Source organism: Microtus pennsylvanicus, chromosome 7 (genome assembly GCF_037038515.1).
Source record: "Microtus pennsylvanicus isolate mMicPen1 chromosome 7, mMicPen1.hap1, whole genome shotgun sequence".
In the NCBI taxonomy this organism is placed as follows: domain Eukaryota; kingdom Metazoa; phylum Chordata; class Mammalia; order Rodentia; family Cricetidae; genus Microtus; species Microtus pennsylvanicus.
The window spans coordinates 11,196,134-11,208,226 of NC_134585.1; the positions used below are offsets into that span (position 1 = coordinate 11,196,134).

Genomic DNA, 12,093 nt, shown 5'->3' on the forward strand with positions numbered 1-12,093 from the left:
AAAAGACCAGTTTCAGTATCATGCTCTCTGCTTCCACCCTCACCAAAAGAAGTACTTGGAAGGATCCCGGTGCTACCCACTTAGGTACTGTCTCCTTGTCCCCAATTAACAAGGAAAGTGGCCATGACATGGCCGGTCCTTTCTCCCTTCTTTGTTTCTGCTTTATGTTTATGAAGTCAAACTTCCTGCTCAGCTCATCTGAACCCTTCCTCTATAGCCTGATTCTAGAATAAAATTAATTTTGAAACTCTAAAATAGCTGGTGTAGCGGGGAGGCAGAGGCAGAGGCAATGGCGGTGCCTGCCTTCAATGCCATCGCTGGGGAGGCAGAGGCAATGGCAGTGCCTGCCTTCAATGCCATCACTGGGGAGGCAGAGGCAATGGGTCTCTGTGAGTCTGGAGTCAACCTGGCCTACATATTTTCAGGATAGCCAGGGCTATGTAGAGAGACCCTGTCTCAAAAAACAAACAAACAAAAACAAAAACTAAACCTCTAAGATTATTATTATTGGCAAGGAATAAGAGAATGCAAGAAAACATAGAAAGACCCCAGGATCTATACTGAGAGACGCCCCCAAACATGTAGAACAATAGGTTGCAAAGGGCACACACACACACAAAGGAAAACCCTCACAAACTAGCAGTATTAGCAAAACCAAAAGACCTACAACCTGCCAGAGAAAAGTAAGCAAACCAAAGACAACGAATGGCTCCTAAATCTAAGCACCTTTGAGCCCGCCCACAAGCACAAGGTGCTAGAGGCCAATGGAGCAAGGGATCCCAACGTGTGAAGGTAACGAATTTCTTTTTTGTGTGTGTTTGTTCGGTTTTTTTTTCCTTCTTTTTTCTTTTTATTTGGTAACGAATTTCTAACCCAGAATTTGAGATCGATTTAAACCAGGCAAGTTGTGAAGACACAGAGTTCACGCGCGCAGGAATCAAGAGGCTTATCTCAAAAGCTCTCCTCAGGGAGCCTTGCTGTCGGTTGAAGTAAACAGAAGGGAAAGGGTTACTCCTTCACAGTTAAGGCAGAGCTGCGCGCTGTCTCTGAGTGGCCAGCAGAGGGGGCAACTAATTCAGACGGAAGCCATCCGAAGCCCGTGGATTCTCTCTGGCATGGAATTGATAGACTGCTTAATGTTTCTTAAAAAAGGTTCAAGGGATTTAGAAACTGATAGAAAAGGTGTAAGACATGACTTAGATGTAGAACACAAGGCAAATTTTAGGGGAAGCAAAGTGAATCAGGACAAAATGGCTTGGCCGAGACGGAATGGGGCGAGCACGGGAAGGTGTGCGCACACGTGTGGAGGGCGGCTGTGTGCATCACGGTAAAGGGCGCACAGATGATGCAAACTGAAAAATCAGGGGACTGGAGAGATGTCTCGGTGGACAAAGGAGCTTGCCTGACCGCCTGGGTTCAACCTCCAGGTCCCACATGCTGGAGGGAGAGAGCGAGCCCTGCAGGTTGTCCTCTGACCTCTGCGTGATGCATATACGTGCGTGCATGTGTGTGCGTGTATATACACATCACATATAAATGTTTGAAAAGCTGAAAATTAAGAAGTAGCTACAGAAACCAGAGGAAATTCCCCCGGAACCCACTGAGTGTTGAAAGCATTGTCCAGGAGAATACTTAATTTTATTTTTGATACCAGATTATAGACTCATTTTATTTCTCTGACAATTAAGACATAACAGATAGCATGAAGAAAAGGTACATAGAACTAAACTATAAACAACAGAGGACTCTGTTTTACATAAAGAAGAGGGCCCTGAGCTGCCTGCCACAGGAGGTGAGGGAGACTAGCTGGAAGGAATTCACAAAAGCTAAGTTGCAGGGTGTGGATGCCACTCGGTCAGGGAGGGTGTACTTAGCCTTGCAGAGCCAAGCTTTGATTCTCTGGGGCTAAAAGGGAAAAGGCTGACACTGTCGGTACCTGGTGATTTTACCTGGATCCACCCATGAGAGAGGGAGGGAAGGGACAGTGGCTTCTTGGTTTCTAGTAGTGTTAAATACATTGTCTAGGTCAGCCATCCTGGCACATGCTTGAAATCTCAGCACTCGGGAGGCAGAGGTGGGCAGATCTCTGAGTTCGAGGCCAGTCTGGTCTACAGAATGAGTTCCAGAGCAGCAAGGGCTACACAGAGAAGCTGTCTTTAAAACAAAACAAAACAATCAAAGAAAAGCCACCACCACCAAACAGACAGAAGGAAAAAAAAGGAGATCAAAAACAAAAAACACAAACCTCAGGCAGCAGATAGTCTTGAGATAAAAAGCACATTGGTTTAAAGGTGGTTGAGAAAAAAAAAATCATGACAGAGACTTACTCCATGCTTCCTGGAAACAAATGATATTGACCCCACACATGGCAGCCACCTCCACAATAGCCTCTATACGTTTGTGGAGAGCAGAGACCTGGCAAGTCAAAAGGCAAGGATTAGAATGTGGCCAGTACTATTGTTGAAGCAAAAGAATTTACCCAGATGCAGCTAGAACAGCAAAACTCCCCATGTGACCCCCAGAGAAGAAGAAAGAAGGGGGTGGGAGTTTTAGTGTCTGTTATTTTCATCAGACCCAAACCTGCAAGGTAGATGGAACGAAAGCACCTCTAGGCTCCCCCAGATACGGACTCGGCCCCTCTCCGCCCTTCATCTCTCTATACCATCATCCCCATCCCACCTTACCCTACTTGTGATGGAGTAACAGCATCTTTCTCATGGTGTTGCTGAACAATGTGAATGAGTATGGCTGTAACTTCCAGTACACAGAGCAGGGGTGTATCCACGTACAGGGACACCTACACACACACACACACACCACACTCTAGACCAGCTGCATCAAGGTTTCACCGGACCGCGCTGCTGCTCCCGCTATCCTGGAAGATCTGGCTTTTTAGTTGATTTAAATCTTAAGTCAGCTGGGATGTGTTCTGAGCCAGGAGTGTGCCGCCGCCCCAGTCTTCCAGAGGATGCCATCCTTATCCCACCTCACCCTCTCAGCTTTCCCATGACAAACTCTCTCCGCTATCTGTGGGCAGTACAGGCCCTACTGTGGTACTATGGTTCTTCTGCTGTTTGTCACTCAGAGGACCCTGCAGGGCCCTTGGAGGGAGGGGGCGGGAGGTGGGGAAGGAAAGATACTTGTCATTTGTGTCCTGGCATAATGTCTGGTTCCCAGAAGACAGTCAGGTATGTTTGCTCAAAAAAAAAAAAAGGTTGGGGGTGGGGGGCAGGTGGAAATCCTGGGAAGGATTCTTTCCTGTGTTCTTAGTCTTCCCAGGAGGCTGTGAGCTCCAGTCAGGCTCAGCACCATCAACATGCAAAGTCTACATCTAGGTACAGTGGGGCTGAGAATGTCCTTGTCCCTACAGCTTGACAAGCTAGATGACAAATGTGTTCACAAACAACAAATCCAGGGAGAAAAGTGAACTGGGGATTATTACATCTTGTGTGTATCTGTGGTGGTGGTGGTGTGTGTGTGTGTGTGTGTGTGGGTGTGTGTGTGTATGTGTGTATCTGTGTGGTGTGTGTGTATATTGGGGATCAAACCTATAGTCTCACATACACCAAGAGAATGCTCCATCCCTGACTTATGCTACTCCACTTGTACCTGTCCTCCTCCTCTTCTTCTTCTTTTTCTTTTCCTTTTTTTCCCCTTTGTTGAGACAGGGTTTCTCTTTAGGCTTTGGAGCCTGTCTAGGAACTTGCTCTGTAGACCAGGCTGGCCTTGAACTCATAGAGATCCACCTGCCTCTGCCTCCCAAGTGCTGGGATTAAAGGTGTGCACCACCACTGCTTGGCTCCCTGTCATCTTTTAATAGAACTGGGAATGTAACTCTGTGCAATAGTGATTGCTAGTAGGCCGAGTCCCTGGGCCATTTCTCCACTACCTACCAACACGCAAGTGTGCACACACGCGCACGCGCGCGCACACACACACACACACACACACACACACACACACACACACACACATCCTGGAATTCAAACGACCTGAGGTTTCCTGCAGAATACTTAAGAATTATCAAAGTGTCTGGAGATTACCATGATAGACAAAGCCAAAGTTCCAGCAAAACCTTCTCTTTTGATACAGCTATGACAAGCTGTATAAATAAACCACTGGCATCTGTGACATGATATTTTAGAGAACTGTAAAATATTACCACATCAATATTTTAGAGAACTGTAAAATAGTGCCATAACCATAAAGGAATGTCTACCATACTTTCATAACCTGTGGGACTTTGGGTAAACAGACATCTAGGCATAGTGAGCTCCTGGCTTTATGACAAGCAGGAAAAGACACGGGTATGACTGGTCAGTGTGTCCAGGCAAAGGCGGCCTTGGGAAAGCAAGCATGCTGGGGAGCCAGCTCGAGCTCCAGAGGGGCACTTTCCCAGTTGGCAAGGGAAAGGAATTTCAGGTCAGGGGTGGTAGAAGTGGCCGAAGGGTGATGGAGATGAGGAGGAGAGAAGGAAGAACAAGAAGAGAAGAGCTAGGCGCAAGACGGGAAGGAAGAAGAAAAGGCAGAGAGAGGTGACTCAGATGTCCTTCCGGTGCTCTAGCTATGGAACCCCAGGACAGCCCGCCAGTGACTGTACCATGGGACAAGCCAGAGCCAGAGCCCCCGTTATATGTACATTGTTAAAACAAAGACCGCACCTGTTCCGCCACAGGGGCAGATGTGGGGAGTGGGATCCTGTTCTGAACGAGCCCCACACGCACGATCTGGGGGCATCTTTGCTGCTCCTTGGCTGCCCCGAAGGCGTATCCCTTCAGTTCAAAGTTTCTTTCTGAGGCAGTTTCTAAAGCTTTTCTGGGCAGATCAAGATTTCTGAAAAGGCAGGAGAGAAGAGAGAGAGGATTTTGAAGTGTCTGATATATTACTCCCCTACCCCTGGGGGATCAGATGTAGAGTGTGGGCTTAGCATGTGTGAAGCCCTGAGTCAGATCCAGCACTGACAAAAACCCAGGCCCACCCCACCACTTCTCTGTAGTTGCTTCTCAGATAAAGAGCTGTGGAGTGTCTCTTTTGGAAAGCCTTCAACAGGGCCAAGAGACCTGTGGAACGGTCAGGCTGGGATAGAAATGAACACTGCTACCCTGATGTGAACTGGGGGACCTAGCATGAAGGAGGCCTGGCAAAGGGAGGAAGTGCTATCCATCAACAGGCTGGTGTTTGGAACTACAGAGGATCAGGGCAAAGACGACAGCCCCAGCGGCCAACCCAGATAGGAAGGAATTGGCTCCAAAAAAAAAAAAAAAAAAAGCGTTTGAACCAGGATCAGAGGGCTATGTGGATCCTAGGATTTGGGCCATCTGTGCTACCAGAGAGGGGCGATGGGGCTCAGGAGGAAGGCTGGATGGAGGCCAGGAACTGCTAAAGGAAAGAGAGGCCCTGCACTCATTGGCCCCTCGGGAAGCTGAGTTTCAGGAAGTCAGCCTGGAGCCTTGTTCTCTGACACTCCTTCAGCTAGTTCCATGCCTGGTAAGGGTGGTGGGTGCTGGGTGGGTGATGGGTAGGTGCTGGGTGGGTGCTGGCTTGATGGGGTGCAAGTGTAAATGTTAACCCAAATTTGTGGTTCATCATCAGCTGCTAGAGGACTATTTCCCTTCTACCACAGAGACCACAGGTCAGGCAGCAGCTACCTCCTGGGGCCTGCTGCATGCCCAGGCCTGGGGTAAAACCCCAGGGCACAGTTCATGGCCCAGGGCCAGGAAGACCTTACCATCTAAAGGCAAAACGATTATGAAATACCAAGAACACATCAAAAAATAACCTGACAGGCGTTACCTAATAATAATATTTCTCTCCTACTTGAAGCCGCTCTCTTAAAGACATTTCTTTCAAAATCACAGCCCTGTCAGCCCAAGCCCCCTGTCTCCACCCCCTGCCAGGAGCTCTCCCTGACAGCTGTGAGCTGGGCTCCGCCCCTGACAATCAGCCTGCTTTTCAAACAGGCAAGGCTCCCTTTCCTCTGCAGGTTAGAAATAGCTGTGGTGCCCACACCTGGCCTCCCCTCACTGTGACTGCCTCAGTCCTCCCACCTCGGGTGGAGGGGCCCCTCTTGTGGGTCTCAGACCCTGGGAAGGTGGAAAGAGTCTCACAGCTTCCAGGGAGCTACACGCTGAGGACATGCGGACACCCGTGTCACAGGGTGTATGCTGGTTTCCCAAAGGCTCAGGGGCCAGGCTGCCCTTCCAGAGCGTCCTGTGGTCTCGGTCCAGGAAGATGGCAGGTGCAGCAAGCCCAGCTTGTGGGTGGACATCTCTCTCTACCGCACCCCTCAGCATCTGCCTTCTGAGCGCCACTGTCCTGCTGTGCTAATCTCCCCTTCTGTCCTGAGTTCCCTGTGAGTCCATTGCTGTCCCCACCTCTGTCTTCCTGAGACTGCACTGGGTCATTCCCAGCTCCCTCCCTGCAGACACTTATCCCCTTGGTCCTGAGGGGAGGGCAGGCCAGGCTGCTCCATCCTGCAGATCAGCTGCCTTTTGGCAGGTTCTGCATCTTGATGACCCCTTCAATTTTTCTGGTTACCATCTGGAGGCTCTCTCCTCCATCCTGCTCTTCAAAGCTAGACCCCCACCCTCCTACCCTCCACTTGCATTCAAGAATTTCAAGCCTCTAAGGGCAAGGGCTTGATTTGGAGGAGTCTGTGGGACACCGTGTGGACACTGTGAACAACTGAAATCGTGTCCCTACCGTCATTTGAAATACTGAAAGCCTAGCCTCTTGGAGGGCCTAGAATACGACGAGGCGATTAAAGTAGATCCCCTACAAATGGCATTAACACTGCCATTAAAGCCCAGGGTAATATGGCTTGCTTCTTGACCACACATCCACAGAACAAACAGTCACCATTTACAAATCCAGAAACAGGCCCTCTCCAGACTTTACACCTACCAATGAGTCTCCAGTGCTATGAGGCAATATATTTTCCTGAAAGAGCCACCCACTCGATGATGTCAAAGCTCAGGAAAACTATGATGGGCTCTGATCAGCCATAGCCCGTGAAGGAATGGAACCCAGAAAATGAGTAAACCCTCAGTTTACTCGGGGGTCTCAGGCTGCACACAGCTGTCTGTCCCTGTAGTTAGTGGTCCTCAACCTTCCTAATGCGGCTACCCTTTAATATAGTTCATGATTGTGGTGACCCCCAACCATAAAGTCATTTTGTTGCTACTTCATAACTGTAATCATGCTACTGTTATGAATCGCAATGTAAACATCTGATATGTGACCCCAAAGGGGTCGCGACCCACAGGTTGAGAACCACTTCTGTGCTTTTTGTTTTTCGTTCCTCTGCCTCTCTTGCTATGAAGAGCCTCAACTCCCCTCTCCTTACCCCCACTTCAAGGAAGAAGGCCTGTTAGTTCTCATTCTGGCTCCAACCCACACTCCTGGGTCCCTCTCTCCTTACTAGGGCTGAGGTAGACCTGCCTTCAGGGCCCTAGGCTTCCGCTTTCTCAGCAACGTCTCTCATTGGGAACTTCATCTCTCTTCCTGCGCTGGCTCTTCGCCGTTCGTTCTTTCAATTATTCAACTAGAGCCTTGGCACAGAGGAAACATGTTTGCGGAGGGGGCAGAGCGCAGCCCAGGGGGTAGAAAAGGAAAAATAAGTCTTCTCCAAGTGTTGGTTCCAAACCTCAACGGCAGCCAGCGCTCTTAATCTTTGTGCATCCTTCCAGAGAGCTTCAGAAACGCCAGATGTACTGGCAGCCTTCTGCATTTTCGGCTCTTCATCTTGCCTGTTTCTCTTGGTAACACAGAGGCACGCGGGCATAATTATTCTATCAGTGAGGGACTGCATGGATTACTTCAGCTCCCTGTGAATGTAGTGGACCCGAAAAAGTCCCATCACCTTGTGATATCTTAGTTGTTATGACATTATTATACATTACATTACTGGGTTTGTCATGATCCTGATATCAGCACACACAGTAGAGCCAGTCTTAAAAAGCCCAGCATATACAGTTATGCACAGAACATCATACTTGACCATAATAAATAACTGTGTTACTGGTTTCCGTAAATGCTTCAGTTTTAAATTAGAATAGACCATAACGGTTAATATGAAGCAGGACACTGTATTGCACCAGCATAATATCTCATATTCATAATCCTTCCTGAAGGCATCAAGTGTCTATGGCAAAGGACTACAGCTTAGGTGGTCCCTACTTATTGTGCTGGCTGATTTTTATTATCTTGATGCAAAATCTAGACATTATCTAGGAAAGGCAAATCTCTATTGATGGAGCGCCTCCATCAGATTAGCCTGTAGGCAAATCTGTGGGGGTAATTTCTTAATTAATGATTGATGTGGGAGGGCCCAGCTCACTGTGGGTGGTGCCACTCATGGGTTCTAAAAGAAAGCAGGCTGAGCAGGCTGTGATGAGCAAGCCAGTAAGCAGCTCCCCTCCACGGCCTCTGCTTCAGTTCCTCCCTCCATGTTCCTGCCTTTAGTTCCTGTCCTGACTTCCAGGATTGACTGTGTGGTATGGGCTGAATTAAACCCTTTCCTCCCTCCGTTGCTTTTGGTCATTATTTTTATCACAGCAATAGAAAGAAAGCTAAGACATCTAGCATGTGCCAAGCCTCCTAAATTCCATTCCTAGCACCACATGAGAAAAATCTCACAGAGATCCGCCTGCCTCTGCCTCCCGAGTGCTGGGATTAAAGGCGTGCGCCACCACCGCCTGGCACATCCTGCCATTTTCACTGAGTAAGATTCCGTTTTGATGACTTCTGGGAAAGAGTGAGTCTGGTTTCTCCAGCAGTTTCTATTCACCAAGCAGTCACAACAGATGCTTGACCATCGTTGCTACTGCACCCAGAGGATTCTACCAGGTAAAGTTGTTGGTAGTCTTCTAGTGGGGTCCCTATCACGGCTGACCAAAGAGTCCTGCTTTGGCTGCCAAGGCTTCATTCTGCTCAATATGATATTCCTGGAACCTCACGGATGCCCTTCGTGTCGTTCTTGAATATTTCTGTAAGCGACGTTCTGAACGTTCAGGTTTCACGTCTCCTGGGAAGTCTTCGATACAGTCAAGAACGTGGGTTTCTGAGCTTTCACATTCCAGGACTTCCTAGCATGCAAGAGTTTGGGTCTCAGTGCCACCAAAAACAAACAAACAACAAATAATACTCCGTCAAGGGCAGAAACTGCCCCTAACCAATCGTCTCTTGATTGTCCTAGGCAGAAATAAGTGAGCGGCAAATGCTGAAGGGATTAGTGAACGCTCCTCGGTTCTGTTCTCTGAGGATCTCATCTGTTTGGTGTAGGCTTTCTCACTTGGCAAATATTTAATAAGCATTGTCAGTGTACTGGGCACAGCAGCAAATCTGGAGATACTGCGTTGCAGGGAAGTAGCCGGGTACAAACCGGCCTCTGAAGAACGAACAAGGGTTTAAGTAGGAAGAGTTTTTACGTATTTTAAAGATAGAAAAATTTTCTGTCTTTAGGTGGGAATCTGCTCACAGCCAAACCTCACCCAAGCGCAAGAACTGAGCATGCCCGTTCACACCTTAAGAGATAAAGTGCGAAAAGGCTGTCAGGGAAACAGAACCCAAGGGAAGAATGGAAAATGAGAGAAGGGCCTTGCTCAGTTAGTGGGAGTCAGGCCCCAGAGTTAGGGCCTGGCAGTCACAGACTGGCCCTGGTTAGCATTTTAGCCTCCGTTACTATTTTACCCTACTCTGTGGTTCTCCAAACGCTGATACAATCCCTCCACTTGGTAGTCCATGGCCTGGCCTTCCCCTACCCAGGGTGTATACCAGTCACCTCTGGGGGAGACATGTCTGTCTTCATAATGCCCCTCAAATTTACCTCTGATGCTAACAGTGCCAATTCCATGGTTACTCACTTTACCCTTAAAACAAAGCAATTGGGCCATGCCTAGAAATTGGGGTAGGATACTCCTTGTTTTGTTTAAAAATAACAACAACAACAACAATAATAACAACAACAAAAGCCTTCTTTGGAAGTCTGGATTCTGTACTTCTCATGTGACTAATTTCCTGCTGTTGTATGGTTTTCTATGGGGCTGTAGAAAGACAGCTCTGATACGCCTGGCAGGCCACTGAACTACACTACCCATCCGCATGACTGACTGGTCTTGCAAACACCATAGGAAGTAGAGCATTTTGGGGGTCACCTAGCCCCTCATAGCTTATGGAGAGTTGTTCTTTGGTGGGGGGAAGGGTTGGAGTTTTTTTTCCCCCCAAATGCCAAAGACATTGTTCTTCCACACACTTGCTGTGTTAGATTTCGTGGATGAGGCCTCCCTGCAGGGACTCTAAAGTTGCTGGGAACCACTTGATTTCATTAATTCTCTTTGGCTGATCAAGGTCCTACTACAAGGTCATGGGCCCTTGGAGAGGTCGCGGAGCAAACAGGCTGGATTGAACACTCTGCTGTGAGCAATGGGGTGGAAAGAGGTTTAGCAAGGTTCAGAGTCTACGTTTCATTCTAACAGCGGAGAAAACCCCGTACAGGGTACAGGGTTGAAGCCCAGGACAAGGACATAGTCCTCTTAAAGACAACTTTCTGGTTGCTCCAGAAAAACAGATTGAAAAGAACATCCAGGAGGGGGTACTTTGTCCAGCTCCGTTTTACCAGACGCCAAATAGCACACTACTCTAAAATAGAAGTCTGGGGACCCACTGCCAGATCGCCCATTGTGGGAAAAGTTGTGCTGCCAATTCTCTTGGCTTGACAGTTCGGAAGCTTCTCAGCTAGTTTGGTTGAGCAGGCCTCCACCTCCAAGATGCTAGGCCACAGAAGGAAGGAGAGATCAGAGGACCCTAGTCGGAGGCGCTGGACAGAACCCCAGAGAGGAAGCTGGGAGTCGGGTCAGAGCTAGGAACTTACAGAGAAAGCTTGAAGAGACAAATTCCCGTTCTTCCTATTTTGTTTTACACAAGGTGTGTGTCAGGTGGCGGTGGCAGTGGGGGGCCGTAAAGCGGTTTGTAAGGGTCACCCTCTAAGGGCTCTTTCCTCACAGTTCGGTCTATGGCCTCTACCAGCCTACATGATTCCTCATCCCAGCCCCCACAGAGCCATTCTCAGCCCAGAAGCCCTCCCCAAGTCCACACATGGTGGCTACAATCCCACCCCCGTACCACCCCCAAACTCAGCCTCTGGATCCCTGACCTAGTCTGCTTGCCATAGAGAATTCGTTTCACCTCGCCCAAATCATCAGGCGGCAGATGCTTTTCCAGGCACTGCTCCAGGGACTGCCACTCAGGTCCCGCCATGGCCAGAGGCTGCAGGTTCTCGTGTCCCACAGGAATAGAATGTTCTGCCTATGGGCCCCAGGATTGGGAGGAGACAACCGTGGACTTCTGGCAGCTCTTCAACTGCAGTGTATTGGATTCTCAGGGGGGAGGAGGGCCCATGAGCAGACAGCACTCTTCTCACGCCTCTGCTGACAGCAGCCAATCCGTGCTCAGGATCTTCATAGTGAAACCGCCCCCCTTGGCTCACCATGGGGCCAGTGCCAGACTTGGCCAGACTTGCCTTCTGGACCAGTGTGGGTCACAGCTGGAGGCTTTCCCTGGAAGCTTTCCCTAGCCTGGCTGTCTCCTCTCTCTTTCTTCTCTCTTGCTCTCCCTCGTCCCTGGAACTCACCCTCTCCTGCCCCAGGTATATGATAGGCGGTTCTCGGGACCTGGGCTGAGGTCATTTGACTTGGGTCTTATGCCGCAGAACAGTACAGTTTCCTTTGAGCCACAGGTCCCGGGAGTCAGGCAAAGCGAGGCTGGTATCCGGTACTTCCCTGGAGTCAGTGCTGCAGAATCCCGGATCCTGAGCAGGGGACTCTCCTGTACTCCGATGCGGCTTCAGGATCTCTGCCTTCTGCAGTACTCGTGCCCTCGTGGGCGCTTTGCCAGCTGCATTAGACTTTTCTCCCAGGTGGTAGTGGTGAAGGCCCCTCCTGCTGTTCCCCGAAACGCTTACAAACCTCCTGTGAATTATGAAAGCCCGGCTAGCTTTGCTCCAGACCGAATGGTGAGAGAAGCAGCCCCAAGACGCTAATTTAGTTCTGGGGCTTGGACAGTTATCCTGTTACACGGGGTCATCTGTTGATTTAT

The 12,093-nt window shown here is 49.2% G+C and overlaps 1 protein-coding gene across 1 annotated transcript in view; it reads right to left on the bottom strand.

Moving 5' to 3' along the window:
* Upb1 (beta-ureidopropionase 1) overlaps window positions 1-11,306 on the bottom strand; it is a 29,138-nt gene extending 17,832 nt beyond the window's left edge. Inside the window, exons 1-3 of the mRNA XM_075979977.1 lie at window positions 11,153-11,306; window positions 4,662-4,833; window positions 2,328-2,415 (exon numbers count right to left, since the gene is read on the bottom strand). Of these exons, the coding sequence (XP_075836092.1) occupies window positions 2,328-2,415; window positions 4,662-4,833; window positions 11,153-11,256 (364 nt within the window). The 5' untranslated portion in view covers window positions 11,257-11,306. The remainder of the gene's footprint in view (window positions 1-2,327; window positions 2,416-4,661; window positions 4,834-11,152) is intronic.
* Window positions 11,307-12,093: the final 787 nt, after the last annotated feature.